The sequence below is a fragment of the Elgaria multicarinata genome, chromosome 9, assembly GCF_023053635.1.
Source record: "Elgaria multicarinata webbii isolate HBS135686 ecotype San Diego chromosome 9, rElgMul1.1.pri, whole genome shotgun sequence".
Classification (NCBI taxonomy): domain Eukaryota; kingdom Metazoa; phylum Chordata; class Lepidosauria; order Squamata; family Anguidae; genus Elgaria; species Elgaria multicarinata.
In genome coordinates, this window is record NC_086179.1 from 66,623,072 (window position 1) to 66,639,223 (window position 16,152).

Sequence of the window (16,152 nt, forward strand, 5' to 3'; positions counted from 1 at the left end):
GAGACAGATGGTTTACTGGGCAGGGATTACAAGATGCATGCAGCAAACAGCTTGTGTGCCTGAACACTGAAAGCATTGGGGAGGAAGCTTTCCTCCTCTTCTTCATCTTTGGGCCACCAGGGCCAGAAAAGTGGTTATTCATAGTAGAGAGAATCATAATGTAAGGATTTAAATCAGGCATTCCTCAGACTACAATATCTACCCAATGAAGTGTGGGTGGGGTGGGTGGGGAGGGGAAACAGATTGAGAAGGCCACACTGGTACCCAGGAACAATCTGCTACAGGAAGAGAAAACCTTGTTATGTGACTTGTTATTCCTAGTGAGTTTTTAGGTTGCGGGTCTGTCTATTAGCAAATACAAGCTTACCACCAAAGGCCTGTGAGAGGACAGTATCATTGTCCGGGATGGGCTGTAAATCATTAATGAATGCTTTTAGCTGGATATCAGCAAGAGGTATTTCATTGTTACTGACAAAGACATCAAGTCTCTGCAACAACCTGAGATGCCAGCTCTGTCCCCATATTTACTCTGGAAACACTAATACTGGGCCTAATAATGATCAATCAGTATTAGGGCAGGGCTGCGCAAGGCCTCCCACAGCCTGAGGAGGGAGGACACTCAGCTGAGACTGGGAGTTGGGAGGAGTGCAAGCTGCTGCCATTGTGCACTGCTGCCAGGGTTGCAGGGGGAAGAAAGAGCACAAGCTGCTGTGCTCAGCTGCCGGGGTGGGGTGAGGTGTGTGAACCACTGTGCACTACTGCCAGGAGTGGGGGGGGGTGTAAGCCGGTGCACACTGCTGCTGGGCATGGGGTGGAAGTGAGTCGGTGCCACATGCTGCTGCTGGGAGTGGGGGTAGTGTCAGCCACCCGGAGAGCCTCATTCTTCTCCTCCTCTTCCTGCCCTCTGCTCATCCTTTTTCAGAGTGAGGCATTAGTGGGAAGGCAGTAGCATAGGTGATCTCCAGGGTCATTCAAAAACCAGTAGGAGCACATTTCAGTCTGCCAGAACATTCTACTGCTGACCTTAAGGTAGCTGTTGTGGAGCAAAACAACTTCAAAGGGAAATTAGAGCCGGAGACTGTTGAGTTAGAATTCAATGATGAATTCTATCCCCAGAGGCCTGAATCAGGATTTTTGTGATTTGACATTTGTCAATTGGCTTTCCTAATGCCAGGATGTTTGTGTTAGTGGCGGCAACTGTACTGTGAATGACAAAGTAGTTGTCACTGTCAGTACTTTCTACATTTAATTAACTTCTGACTTCACTGTTTACAATCCCCCCTCCTCTCCATGGGTTGTTGTGTACAATGGGGAGAGCACTTTTAATAAGCAACTTACGATCAGCTTGGTGTAGGCTGCTGAGTGCGATATGTGGGCCCAGTGCACTGGGTGTTTAGGGGCTATGTTTTGTTGCTTGCACATCACAATTAAAAGCAGAAGTGGCTGGTGCTTTGCAGGGAACATGCCTGCTCTCTCCTGCTTGTCCCTGACAGCCAAGGGCAAACTGCCTCAGTAGGTACTGTATCTAAACCCAAAACTCTCTATAACACTACATGCATCTGATGAAGTGTGCTATAGTCCACAAAAGTTTATGCCAGAATAAATATGTTACTCTTTAAGGTGCCACAAGACTCTTTGTTGTCTTTATTTATTTGCATATTTGGTTAATGAAAGGTTGAACTTACCAGATACTCTGTTTCAAAAAGCCAGATTCCACAACTGGAGATTCACTTTCATTATCGTAACAGGACGGATCTGTTAAAATTTAGAAGTTGCTTGTATGTGATCTATGTTTCCCTGCAAAGGTTTAGCAGTTGAATCCTTCTGATGGCCCATTGAGACTGCCACATATGCTGAGATATGGATCAGTTTTATAGCTTCTGTCAAATGTTTTATGGCAAGCACCACTTATTTCTTTTGTTGCTCTCTCTAGCACCATCTCATCTAGGGAGCCTAATATGCAGCGAAATAAATTAGCATAGCAGTTTGGAGATGTAGTGTAATTGCAGCCGCCTGGCAAGGGCCTATTTAGCAAGTGTGTTGAGTCATGTGGTGCACGGACTGCTCCACAGCTGTGTGTAAAGGAACTGGAGCTTGACGTGCTGTACTTTCCTCCTACAAGGAAAAAGGGAATCAGGATGCATGCCTTGCTTGAAACGAGGAAATGAGCACTAGGTGTACTACTGCAAAACAGGACAACCATTACACCTTCAGAGTACACCAGGAATTTCAGCTAAAAATAAAGCAGAAGAAGAATTGTGTGTTTTTTCCCCTCACAAAATCCCACCCGAAGCCTTCTACCAGAAAACCAGTTTCTGTCTGTGACTTGACCAAGTTAGATGAAGATTCTATTACATACGCTAATGTGTCATCCCCGCCACCCTCAACCCATGCTTACTAAGTATTCAGCAGCATAGTGAAATTTTGTGACAAAGGTGGTCATGCGAATAAAGCGAGAGAGGATACAGGCTGAGGGAAAAAAGGGACGGGAACATCCCCTTCTGAAACTGGATTGGGGAGGCTGACTTTTCCTACGTGGGACATTGGTTGACCCTGTAGATCATCAGGAAGTTGTGTGCAAAGCCAGCAGTGCTCCAGACCAGAGCAGGTGGGAGCAGTTGTTAAAAGCGTGAAGGCCGTATTTTAGTTCAAATTGTTTCTGCTAACAGAGAGAAAACGTGTTGTAGACTCTGATCTTGCCGGCCAAAAATAATATTTGTGCTCCAAGGATATGTAGAAACAGTTATTCCATGTAACAAAAGCATTTATGAATCAAAATTGACTTTGGCTCTGTTTGTGCTTCAGTCTGTCAGTATATCCTGTAAGCTACCACAAGGGAGCTGAAGGGGACATATCTATGTGACATCTTCTGTGCTTCTCAAGTAGGTGTTGTTGACACTGTGATATATGACAGTGCTCAGGAGACATGTAGAGCAAGATACTAGCATAACTTTGCTGGCTCACTTGTATATTCAGGCAAAAGAACGCCAAATGTGTTTGGCAGTCAGTGTTAGTTATTTTTATTTAGAGACTTGGCTAGGGATGGGAGAATTGGTGAGGCTTGAACTTGTCGAGGTTTTCTAAGCTCATATTCCCAAATATCAACTTTTGTTGTTGTTCGAACGGGAGAAGTGTAGCCATATGCATCCTTTCCCCATATTGACACTTTAAGATTTCATATGGAATGTGCTGGGATCTAAGGCAGCACTTGTTTTATTGACTAATCCCTAACACTGTGATGCCAGTGAGGCCTGGTGGTGGGTGGAGCCTTAGCTGCTTCACATGTGGCATTTTTGTACATAGATATTGCATCCATATGAAGTGGTCCTTAGTCATGGGCTCAGGAGATCTAGGTTCAATCAAGGACTTACTTGTTTTCCTCTGGAAACTTGCTCTCATCTCCAGTTCCAAGTCTACATATTGGGAACATTAAAATTTCATAGGCTTCCCTCAAATATTAAAAACTTCATAGTTTATGCATTTTTTCTTTGCAACACAGGGTATTAATTGTTTTCAATGGTTTTTATTGCTTTAAAAATCTACTGGCTGTGATTTGTTAATGATTTAATACATTTTTAACTGTGTATATTATTTAGTTTACATTGTTCTGATTTTATCTGTATGCCACCCTGAGATCCCAGTGTTATAGGGAGGGATACAAATGTTTTAATAAATAAATAAAAATAAAACAAAACACTGATGGCATGATGTCTAACTCCACAGCTGCTCTGAAACAACTGATAGTTAAGGCCACAATTCCTCAAGTAGATTGAATTGTGGGCCAGGTTGGAGTTGAATGTTGTGCTGAAAGCCTACTCCTTTGTAGATGGGGGATTATCCAGTACAAGCTGAACATTGTTTTGAAACTGCCCCTGACTGGAAAGGGATGGATAGAGATAGCACTGCTGGGCCAACTAGTGATCTTACACTGGCTGGATTCATCTTACTGCCTTATGATTGCTGATCTCTATTTAATACTAATTCAAATGGCATACTTGACCCACGCTTCTTGTAATTGGATTTGTGTGTGTGTGTGTTTTATTGAGGGGGAGAGCAGAGGAAATGCTATTTCCTCTTCATGGACAGGTAGGTCAGAGAGGTGGGAGACAGGAAGATAATTTTGAAGCCCAAGTTATTTATCATTAGCCAGGCTTGCAGATGGTGGGAAAGGAAAAGGTGAGAAAATGTCCTGTCTTAAGTCATTATTTCTTCTTTTTGTCTTTCAGTGAGTATGTTTTTGAACACGTTAACGCCCAAGTTCTACGTTGCCCTAACAGGCACTTCCTCATTAATCTCAGGGCTTATTTTGGTAAGTATTAGATAATCATTTTTACATTTTACAAGTTCAGTTCTGTAATGCTTTGCAACATTAGTTTCTATATTTACAAAGTTCTGATGTTTGTTAGTATTCCCCTCCTGTCCAACTCTGCATACCTATGCATTTAATAGAATTCGTGTTAGTCAGGGGCTGTGTCCAGCATCCCCAAAGCAAGACTTCATGAGGCTGGTCCTGGTGATGTCACAAGAGTTGCCAGTTCTAGAAAGCATCTTCCACCCCCAGTGGCTCTAGAGTAGTCTACATACAAATGGTTTGGGACACCGAACCTTGGATTTTAAAAAATAAAGCCAGTGTCCAGGCGAAGTTAAGCTCTCTGAAGTCCTATTGATTTCAGTGGGAGAGAGTTAAACATGTGCTTAACTTCACCTTTGAGATCAGTGGGACTAGCTTTAGCTAAATTGTGCCCCAGTTAAGGACCAAACCCCCACAATGGAATTCAGCTGTTTACAATATAATATACAAAAATGCACACATTATATATAGCAAACCTAAAACAGACCATATTTATCAATGCCTACACGTTCTGAAACATTGAGTTTCTTTACTTGGCATTCTGATTCTACCTGAGGCCTTTAGGACCTCTCCTGAAACCCCTTGTCTCACTCCTTTTCTCCATTTTTTCTCTCCACACCTCCACCATCATCAGCTTTGTTGTGGTATTAGAGGTTAGAGTGTCACACCCAAAGGCACAACCAAATATTAAATATATTTTCAAAAGAGATCAGCCAAACATTGTACCTCATCTGCTATTTTATTATTGTTAACACATCATCCAACTTTTTATCATTTCCAAAGGTCATCATTTTTGATGGAACTATTGCCAGATTTTGAGTAGCAGTATTCCACAAGATCAGTTGTTTTAAAATTTTATCTTGTAAACTGCCTTGAGGAAGCTTCAGGTTAAAAGGCAGAAGAAACATATTGAAAATAAATAAATAAATAGGAGAGGCACAGAATCATCATGATCATTTGCAAAGGTGCAAGTTGGGCAGCCAGTTATTTAGCATACAGCAGAGGTATTGAACCTCAGGGCCCGTCTGCCAAATCCTGGTATTTTTTGATCCATCCACTTTACTTTTAGACCCTACTTCCCAACCCCTTTGGGAATGTGGTTCCAGAGAGCTTCTCCGAGAGCTTATTTGTACTTCTGGGCCGAAGGAAATTCAACACATCTGGTAAACAGTAACCAATATACTTTTATTCCTAGAAGGTTCTCCCTGTGCCACTTCTGCTGTAAAACTGTCAGGTTCTGGATTGGCCCTTTGTATTTATTTATTTATTTATTTAATTACATTTATATATTGCCCCACAGCCAGAGCTCTCTGGGCGGTTCACAAAAGCTAAAAACAGTAAACATTAAAAATATACAAAATTTAAAAACCATCAGAGACATGAAAACTTCTTGTTGCAGAAATGTCTATTATTTATTCCTTACACATCACATATTTCCTTGAGTATTCTTGATATATACCTTTTCATTTCCATAATAATTCCTTATTTTAGAAGTTTGAACAGTTTTTTTTTACTGTTTAATTTACTTTGTTATCTTAGAATCAGAAAGGAAGATGGCTTTATTTATTTATTTAGAATATATACTGCTCCCCATTGAAAAATTTCGGAGCGGTGTACAAGATAAAATGAAAATAAAAACAGAATAAAACAATTAAAACAAAATTTAAAAGAGTTTCAAGGCTGCATATTAAGGAAAGGTTTCTTGGAATAAAGATGTTTTTGGGAGGCGCCAAAAGGAGTACAAGGCATATTTATGGCATATTCTGCTGTTTAAAATGTTCCCTTGCCAAACTGTGTCAAATCTTGATATTATTTTTTAAAAAAACTTTTGTATCTTCATCAAATTGAAACGTGACATAATAATATCCCAGTATTTCACTTTCTTGCTTAGATTCAACAGTTCTTTTTAATCTTTAAAATAGTATTTACTCTTATAAGGCTCTTTGTGTGTGGAATCAAGCAAACCTTAACCAGTGGAAATGTAACCCCATTTAGAGTTCGAAGGTTTGATGTCAATGCATCTGTTTACAAATCATGTTTCTGGCAACAAAACAAAGAACCAAATATTTAAGACTGCATCATGGTAAATTTACAGTGAATACTCTGACGCAGATCTTTTAACGTGCAGTGGGATCACAAAAAGGCTACATTGTTGTCAGACTTTTCCTCCTTATTAACATTCTTATCCTTATTATCGCTAACACATCCATCTTGTTCGCCGTGCGCTTGCGATCTCCCTGATTCCTAAATGCAGTCAATGCACTGTGGAAGTGCAATTATCTGTAACAGTTACTTCCATTTCTAACAGTCTAATCCTATGTTCTGCTGCGTAGTGAGTGTTGATAGTAGTACCGAGTATTGGGCTTTCTGTGTTGGTACAAGGGGCACTGTCTGCTGGAAGCCAGCATCTATCCTTGTGGTGGGGCAGAAGTAGCCATAGGCAGAACTAGAGAAAGGGCTTTTTTTCAGAAAGAAGTGGAAAGAGAAACAAAATGTCTTTAGTAAGTTAATGACTAATAATATTAAATCCAGGCGGGAATCTGTGTTGAAATTGAATGTATATGTATGATGTAATATTTGACTTATGTAATCAGAACCAAAGAATTAAAACAAAACAACGCAGGTGATCAGTGTGAGTTGGCAGTAGAGCATATACCAAATGCCTCTATAAGGGCAAGTAAAACATTGCATTCATTACAAGGAGCGGGGTGGGTGGGTGAGGAAATCACTTTGCGCTGGGGAAAAATAGCCATATGAATCAAACCTAAACAGCTTATGCAATTAACAAATATATCAGCAACAAAGCTCAAGCTGTCTGATGGTGACATTTCCAAAGATGGACCATGACCTTTCCACAACATTCTAGCCATAACAACAGTAGCTGGATAAAATGCCTATTACTTACAGTTAAGGTATTGCTGCTAAAGATATACTGCATTATACTTATAATAATTTTAGGATAGATTTCTGGTAGCAAAACTCCATTGGTATAAAAGGAGTGAGAAAAACTCATGCCCTGGAAAAGTTTCTGCCATTTCGTCTGTAGATTCCTGTATGGAAATTCCCCTTTACACGCACTAAGTTGAGGTCTCAGTGGCCTTCAGGATGGGGGTGGGGATTGTCACAATCAGGTGCGATTCTTTCATTCTGTTATCTTTACATGCGCATACGAAGTTTCACAGGGAAGCTCAACAGAGAGGACAACGCACACTGCTGCTCTGGCGTTTGACCAAAGCCTTTTTCATAGTTGCAGCGCACTGCAGGATTTTTTATTTATTTTTTGGGACTAAGTGATGTCCCCAAAATTATCGGTTTTGTTAATGTGTATGTAATGGCAAAATAATTAGGACTTATGATCCAATTTGAGGATTGGCTAGAAAGAACTTGGAAAACTCTATACACATAAAAATACAATTACAATTAATATCTCTCTCTCTCTCACACACACACACACACACACACACACACCAGCAGCTACATAAGAATAGCCAAGCTGGATCAGACCAAGGGTCCATCTAGTCCAGAATTCTGTTCAAATAGTGGTCAACTAGCTGTTGGCTGGAAACTCACAAGCAGGACACAAGTGCAACAGCACTCTCCCACCCGTGTTTCCCAGAAACTGGTGTACGTAGGCTTATTGCCTCTGCTCCTGGAGGTAGCACATAACTCTCAGGACTAGTAGTCATTGATAGCCTTCTTCTCCAGGAATTTATCTAACTCTCTTTTCAAGCCATCCAAATTGGTGGCCATCACTACATCTAGTGGTAGCAAATGCCATAATTTAACTATGCGCTGTGTGAAGAATTGCTTCTCTAATTATGCCTAACATGGAGGTGCCACACACTGGGTTTACAATTTCATTGATTTTGAAAGTACCAAATGTAGATTGGAATGTTGGAAGTGAACACGATTTTCTCATGGGCAATCCCAATTTGAAAATAGAGGCAGTGTTTATTTAGAAAATGTTTGGATCACCCTTCTATTCAGTGAGTGCTTGAGGTGATGTACAAAGATTAAAATACATAAAATTTCAAAAACGCAAAATAGTCATTTCAGAAGATTGTACCGCATAGAATCATAGAATAGTAGAGTTGGAAGGGGCCTATAAGGCCATCGAGTCCAACTCCCTGCTCAGTGCAGGAATCCCAAACCTCAACGATTTGGGATCGCCTTTGAATCACATGCTAGTATCTTTCAGTTGACTTGTGTTTATCTTGAGTGGGCAATGCCTCCCTGCTGTTCTCCAGTGTGCCCCAGAGAGCTCCGGCTATTGGGCTGTATAGAAATGTAATAAATAAATAAATAAATAAATCAGTCAACAACTTGATCTGGGCCAATTGTGACTCCTTGTTCTCCCCTTGTTCCTGAACTTCTGTATATCAGGCTAGGTCAATGGTACTGTCAGGGCAGGACTTTGAGACAGAAACATGGAGTCCCACTCAACATAGGTGGGCCCCTCTAAGACCATTATGTTCAGAATCTAAAATAATCTAAATGCACCACTGGGCTGGCTTTGCCTGCTTCCAGTTCTTTCTGCTCTTTGTTGTTGCTTGCATCATCTGATTTTCCTATCCATTGCTCTGAGATGAATTATCTAAATTTGACAGCCTGGCAAAATATCTTACCGTATTTCTTCGATTGTAAGACGCCATCGGTTGTAAGACGCACACTAATTTCAGTACCACCAACAGAAAAAAAAACCCTAAGACACACCCGCGATTCTAAGACGCACCCCATTTTTAGATATGTTTATATGGGAAAAAGGTGTGTCTTAGAATCGAAGAAATAGGGTACTTTATAACTAGTTAAATACCCAAACTAAGAGAGGGTCTAATCATGCCAAATTTCCTTTTGGAAAAAAAACAAAAGAAAATTAGCAATCCATGTTCCAGTGTGTGCCCAGAGGATATACAAACAAAACTGTTTTCACTACATCTGCAAGTTCTCTTTGGTTCCTCTCATTACTTTGTATATACTCACCAAAGAGATCTCTGAAGAATAACTACATTTGCCCAAGTGGTTCAGAACCCTTCCTTGCCTTGTTGTTTTCAAGCAATAGAGAGATCATTACTTAATTAATGTACCTTGGGTATTCCTTGAACTGCTTTAGCTCGAGGCAGACAACTCACCTTCAGAGAAACTGAAATTTCCTTGCAAGTGTAAATAAAACAGATTTGCAGACCAATATACTCTAGTAAGAGAAGAAATTATTTTTTTAAATACCTCAACAGTTAGGACAATGGAACAACTGCTTTTAAAAATGTTATGATCTTGCCATTTAACATCAATTTATGTGAGCCATTCAAAAAGCAAGAGTAAGAGAAAGCAGTATATGAACATTTGGGCAGATAACAATGATATTTATTTATTTATTGCATTTCTATACCGCCCAATAGCTGAAGTTGTCTCGGTGGTTCACAAAAATGCAATAAATAAATAAATAAATAAATAACAATCATACCAATAACTCTTAAGCTAGAAATGTGTAAAGATTTTAACACTGTTGATCACTTATGGACTATGCATTACATTGTGTTATGACACATTGCAGTGGTGGTAGGGCAAATAAGCCCTTCATCTTTTATTATTCTGTTGCATTTCATTGATGACTTACCGCTGGACCAACCATTGTGGCAGTTGTATAATTTTATGTATCTTTCCATATTGACATGCCAGTAGTCCTTCTAACACAAATTTTATATACCCTGAAATGGTTTAATAATTTTAAATTTTAATTTTAAATTAATTTTAAAAAACATCAGCAGCATGAGAAATAATTATTTAATTAATAAAGAAGAACTGTTTCAGTTACTATTAAGCCAGGATGCAAGCGTGAAAATGAATGATAACTCTGCTAAGCAGAGCTAAAAAGTTAGGCTTTGCTGGGTATAGGCTAGCATGGATGAAACAGTGTATTTCTGGTCCACGCCAGTTATTCATTCATAAGTCTCTTCCATTCAATTTCTGCACCATTTTGCATTTTTTTTAAAAAAACCCATTTTTCATTTATTTTGGTACACATTTTCCCGCAAACATATGTATTTTGTACCCAGTTTTCTGTAATATTCATATTTTTGTAACTAGTTTGTGAGCTGAGAACTGTATCACAAAATTCAGAGAAGAGCACAGTCCAAAGGTTAACTCTGTTCTGATCCCCATATTAGTCCAAGAAATGCGAATTAGGTCGTCCGGCTTAACAATATGCACTGAATGAAATTCTCCCCATCCCTAGTATAGGAAGGGTGTGGCATGAGCATATGTTGACTGACATAAGTAACCAAATAGGTATCTGGGAAAAAGAAACTGATTATAGCTCAATCCTGTGTGGCACAATGCAAACACGCTTTGGGCAGAAATCAGTTGGTACAACAGCGTCTGTGTGCCTCTTACATTGGCATAGTAGTGCTATTGTTTGTTCTCTGCTGCCATGTAAATTGCCATTTAAGGCTACTTGCTCGGGTCAGCCAGGTATAGAGCTCAGGGAGGGCTCCCGCATAATGCAGCCTAGTCCTAGTCCATGTATCGCATTTTCCACTGTCCTCAAAGTGGTTCACAAGAACAAACAACTTCATTAGCCATAATTATAATACAATCTTAACTCAATTGCAATTAATTTAAAATACCTCAGATGCTAAAATAAACACAAGACATACTGATGGGTCAATTAACAATAACAGCAATAATATACTCACATTAGACAATTTGTTAGGCAGTTCACGTTAAGAGAATATCCTTAGAAATATTCATTGCAGATGCTGCTCAAGATATGCTAAGGTCAGTGAGGGAACCTAGACCTGGTGATGTTAAGGTAATTTTCTACTCCCTTTAAAAATGTCCTGGTTACCCTAAACCTAAGCAGTAAGGTGATGTACACACCAGTTGCTGGGGAACATGGGTGTGGACAGAATGCTGAACTAGCAGGGTTTAACATATAAGCTGCCTTATAATGAATCAGTCTATTGGTCCATTTTGCCTACTGCTGTCTACTTTGACTAGCAGCAGCAAGTTCTCAGAATTAGGCCTTTCTTGGGCCAGCTTCCTGCTTTTCTTTAACTGGAGATGCCAGAGGTTGAACATGGGCCCTTAGGTATTCAAAGCAAATACTCCGTCACTGGAACTGTTACGCTTGCCTCCTTACCTGTGAGTTCCTTACCTGTGGAATATCATTCTTGCCTCTGTCTCACCTGTGCCTCAGTTTCACTTTCTCCTTTCCCCACTCTGCTCGAGCTTGACAGAGGTTGGGTCTAACAGCATCGTTTACATGCAGTGAGTTAAGACAGGTTCAGATGGGTGGGTGGGTGGGTGGGTGATTCCATTGCTCCTCTGCTTATTGGCTATCCTTACTTTTGCAAATGCATGAAAAGACCCAATGACTAAGTTCAAATGATCTGCCACCCATGCACCCGCCATTTCCGTAATTGCTGCGGCACGGGTTGCTGTGTTTAGAGATGCGTGGTGGGAATGGATTCCAAACCATCTCATAACTCCTACAATGGACATGGGTTGAGGGGTGATTTGGAAGCCGTGCACCTCACCAGATTTGGATGACATGGCAACCTGCGCCGTGGCGAGGATAATTAAGGAAATGGTGTTCATGTACGGTATGGGGAAAAGAAGTCACCATGGCTTCTGATCGTCCGAACTCAGCTAATGTGTCTTGTGAATTAGGCACATGGTCTGTCATCCTGTCTTTTTAAAAGAAATAGGTGTAGCTTTTAAGAAATGATGAAAAATAGGTGAGAACTAACCTCTCATCCCCTTCTGAGTCAAGCACAAATACCCAAGCCTGACATCTGAGGACATCTGTGGCCTTGCCTGTCTTTCAGCACTAATTTTTCATTGTATCTCTGTCTGTGATCTTCACTCTGCCACACCAGTGGAGCATGTGTGGCCTTACAGACATACTTAGCCTGCAACTCCCAACAGCCCATGCCATGGTGAGGGATGAGAAGAGCTGAAGTCCAACACTATCTGGAGGGCTACAGGTTCTCCATCCCTGCACTACCATCTTCAGCCACATGAAGGATTTTTCAGTGCCATCCCAAGTTGGATTGGGGAGGGGCGGGTAAGCTTTGGATAATCCACTTCCAAAGCCTTGGAATGGTGAAGTAACTATCAGGGTTAATAACTGAAAAGTGATCATTTTGTGGCTATAATTGAGCTAAAAATGTATACAACAAGTATATGTTACAGAACAATGATCCTAAAATATGTATAGAGCCAGTGATGAAAAATGTAAAACAGGCTGTTTTTGTTGTTAAATCATTGTTACCTTGTATTTCTAAAATAAAGTGCTTGTTTCTAAATTAAAAATTAAAAAAAATACTTTTTTGCCATTCTGTTTGGTGTTGTTGTTGTTGTTGCTGACCCTCTTGGAATCAGTGAGGAGAAATTACTTACTCCAGCTCCAGTTTGACGCGGGAAGGGGAATGCTGTCCCAGGGCCTCCCCAACAGATGAAGGGGCATTGGATCCAGCAGATCCAAGGCCATGTCTGCTCTGTCCTGGAACACCCTGCTTTGGGGCCTACCATTGCCTGTCACTGGGGGAATACCACTGTTGCTAAATTTACACTTGCATAACTTTGCGTGGTCTAACTGGGGTGTCTGAGGTGGATTTTCCCCCAACCCCAGTGGAGCTCAACTCCACTGGTAGACCTCTTTTTCATCCTAGGCAGAGCTAGGATTGCTCTGTTTCTCTCTCTCTCTGTCTTTCATGATGTACTTCTTTCTGCCTCACCCCATGTGATGAACTCCCATTCTGAATTCACCTCTCTCCCGTCCTTCAAATTCTACCTCTCTGCCTTCAAATCTCTCCTCAAAATGCACCTTTTCCATGTGGCATTTGGTTTATCCCCTTAGTACTTCCCAATACTTACCAACAATAACCAAGTTTTCAACTCCATGTGCATTCCTTTGCCTACATTCATGTCACCATCTCACTGTTCTCTCTTCCCTGCCTCAACCCCAGTTTTCTCTTTCGTCCATTTCAGCCTGTAAGCAACTCTGAGGCAAGGCCCTATCTAGTTTTGTCTAGCAAATTCTGTAATATGCCATGTACAGTGATGCCGTTGTATAAATAAAAATATATATCAATAATTCATCCAAAGAATAGAATTAGTACTTTTCAAAAGAAAATGTCAGTGGTCAGCAAGACATAGGAAACACAAGCTAATAAATATGTGTCTTTGTGCTTCTCTTTTAGATATTTGAATGGTGGTATTTTCGCAAGTATGGGACGTCATTCATTGAGCAAGTCTCTGTGAGTCACTTGCGCCCTCTGCTGGGTGGGGTGGACAACAACTCTCCCAACAACTCAAATACAAGCAATGGAGATTCTGATTCAAACCGCCAGAGCGTTTCAGGTAAGATAATTCTTTTTGTCTTGTGCAAACTGTTAACCGTAGTAGCAAATCCTTTTTACAGGCACAAAAGATTGATGCTTATTATTGACAGTGAATGTATTCTGCAAAACAGCGTCTATAGGAGGATATTTTTAACTAAAGAGGAGATGAAATAAAATTTACAGCACAATCCTCTGCATGTCTACTCAGAAGGAAGCCCCGTTAGTGTGTATAGGATTACAGACTTACAGAACAGTCCTAGAGCTTCATCCCACGTACCTGTTTCCCTCGAATTATCCCCTACAGCGCTAAGCTGTCGCCGTTGTTGTTGTTACCGGGCGGCTAGATCTTTTGCATACCAGGAAATGGGTTTAAGGGGGGAAATGTTAAAAAAACATAAAAAATCAACGGATGACCCAATCCAATTCAAATTTGGTATGTTTAAAGCTCTCCTTAATATCTATTACTGTGCCAATTTTGATGCCTTTATCTTTAAAGCTTACGCAGATGTAAGCATTTGTTTAATTTTTCTTCAAATCCTGCTTCTGCGCCCCAGTGGCTGCTCGGAAAACAACAAATGATATGCTCGAAAACTAGTAGCAAAATACAGTGAGACTTTTGCCTTTGAAGCACAATTAAAGCAGGATGCATGGGAGTACTTCACAATCAAAGCAGTTTATAAGCTGGAAAACTTCAGAGTCCTTTGCATGCAATTCGCAGTGATTGCACAGTATAATGCTGGTGTGATAAAGCACTTAAGTTGTCATTGGGGGAAGGATTTCCATGGCAGAGCTCTCCTGGCCCACTATGGCTTGGGCAGGAGGTGTGTGCAGGTGGAGATTCATTGATTTTTTTTTTCCTGGCAGTGTTATTTATTATTATTTTCTCCTTCCTATTGACATCAATGGGAGGGGAAATTATTTTGCTAGCCTCAGGCTGACATGATATGGAGGCCCACCGGGTAGGCAAGTTGGCAGTATAAAGCAGGCTTTGGGTCTTGTGGATCTAAGGCTACCCGCCCCATTTCCTTTTGGACACTGCGGCTCACGGCAACACTGCTGGCAGTACATCTATGCTTGATCAGCAGCGGTGTTGAACTCCTTTTACTCCAGGGACCCAATTTTACCCTCACAAGCTAGGAGATAGTGACTGGCCCAACATCATCCAATGATCTTTATCAGTGAGTAGAGATTTGAACTCAGGTCTCTCCAGTCTTTCCCTGCCACTAACCATTATATCACGTAGCTCACACACAGGACTGTTCCAAAAGCAACTCCTTCTATGGACAGTTATTGCTAGAATGTCTATTAGTATTGCTTAATAATTATACATATTTCTTTTAATACTCTACTTTTGGTAAAATAAAAACAATTGTTACAGCAGGAAGAGGTTGTTCTTCCCCTGCCCAGTGACTTGGGAACGATGAGTGAGCTGTGGATTCTAATTCCAGATTAGTTCTTTTTACTTCAGTATTTGAGGAATCTACATGGTCATACCAGGTTCATGACACTACAGATGTCAAGGGATCTGCACTTTCCCTCCTTGAACCTCATGTCTTCTCCTCAAGGAAATATGGGCAGCCAAATCACATTGACTCATGTTATGAAACTGTGGTTCCTCCTGTTGTTTCCCAGATGGTTTCTCAAGGGATCTTCTACCCACTATGCTAGGGATTGGCAACTCGGGGCTCTCCAGATGTTTTGGCCTACAACTCCCATGATCTCTAACCATTGACCATGCTGGCTAGGGCTGATGAAAGCTGTAGGCCAAAACATCTGGAAGGGCACCAGTTGGCCAACCCTGTACTACATTCTCATGTGAAATAATAACTCCTAGGTGTTCAAGGTGTCCTCCCAATGTTGAAGAGGTTTGCCTCTAATTAGTCAGGATGGCGTCGGTCAGTGATTACAACTGACAAACATCATGCCCTTTGAAATCTCCTATTGTAGGAATCAGCAACTGAAGACCACTTGGCCACATCTGTCCCACTGTGGGTTAGTGCCTGTCCTGCAGCTGCAAACCCAGGGGCAAAAGAAAGGGGTAATGGAGGGAGTGATGTCTATGGCAACAGGATTCTCCCAGTGTTGGATGGAGGTTGCAGGCCTTGGTCTTCCCTCCATTTCTCAAAGCAGCTACCTAGGGAAGCCAGTTGCAACCCACAGCCCTATTTGTACAGTAGTTTGTTTTGTTCTGACAAAGCAAGCAGAACAAACATTGCAAGGACTTGCATAACATATTGCACAAGAAGCAGCCTAGAGCAAGCTAAGTGCTGTCATATCGTCTCCTGATCGGTAAGCTTCCAGTTTCCATTCAAATGAATGGAGTTAACACTTGACTGGAAAAGGAAATTGAAACGTGAGTAGTTTTAGGAATGAATTTATTTACCCTTGGTCTTTTCCCACTTGAGCCTAATGTATTTTCCCTCCCTTGGACTGACACTGGAGAATGCATTTGTCTGT

The 16,152-nt window shown here is 40.9% G+C and overlaps 1 protein-coding gene across 5 annotated transcripts in view; it reads left to right on the plus strand.

Annotated features, from left to right (window-relative positions):
* ST7 (suppression of tumorigenicity 7) overlaps positions 1 to 16,152 on the plus strand; it is a 122,833-nt gene that overhangs the window by 67,725 nt on the left and 38,956 nt on the right. For all 5 annotated transcript variants that reach the window (XM_063134050.1, XM_063134046.1, XM_063134047.1 and 2 more), the window contains exons 2-3: positions 4,227 to 4,309; positions 13,555 to 13,714. In XM_063134050.1, coding sequence (XP_062990120.1) covers positions 4,227 to 4,309; positions 13,555 to 13,714 — 243 coding nt within the window. The remainder of the gene's footprint in view (positions 1 to 4,226; positions 4,310 to 13,554; positions 13,715 to 16,152) is intronic.